At 44.0% G+C, this 341-nt stretch overlaps 1 protein-coding gene across 1 annotated transcript in view; it reads right to left on the minus strand.

The window, feature by feature from the left end:
- Window positions 1–10: 10 nt before the first annotated feature.
- LOC118326595 (E3 ubiquitin-protein ligase SMURF2-like) overlaps window positions 11–341 on the minus strand; it is a 3641-nt gene continuing 3310 nt past the window's right edge. The window contains exon 4 of the mRNA XM_035659621.1: window positions 11–76. Within this exon, the coding sequence (XP_035515514.1) occupies window positions 19–76 (58 nt within the window). The 3' untranslated portion in view covers window positions 11–18. The remainder of the gene's footprint in view (window positions 77–341) is intronic.

Here is a 341-nt window from a genome sequence, read left to right on the forward strand (position 1 = left end):
TGTGTGTGTGTGTGTGGGTTACCTGAGGTTAGTGTTTTGGCTGTCCATGGCCACACGGGAACCATTTGGACTTGGGCTGGTGGAGAAAACGGGAGGAGAGAAAAGACAGAGAAAGACAAAGAAGGAGAAAAGGGCATAAAAGACAAAGTGAATGACAGAGAAGAGGATTAGAACATCAAAAACAACAGGGGACAGGATTAAAAAAGAACAGTGAGACAGGACGGACAGGACAAAGGGGGGAAACAAAAGCAATACAAAGGAGACGAGTGAAAGGACAGAAACACAGTATTAAGGTAGATAAAAAAGACAAGTAAAACATGGACAGACGGACAGACAGACAG

This window comes from Morone saxatilis, unplaced genomic scaffold, assembly GCF_004916995.1.
Source record: "Morone saxatilis isolate NCDOM2014 unplaced genomic scaffold, NCSU_SB_2.0 Contig17, whole genome shotgun sequence".
Classification (NCBI taxonomy): domain Eukaryota; kingdom Metazoa; phylum Chordata; class Actinopteri; family Moronidae; genus Morone; species Morone saxatilis.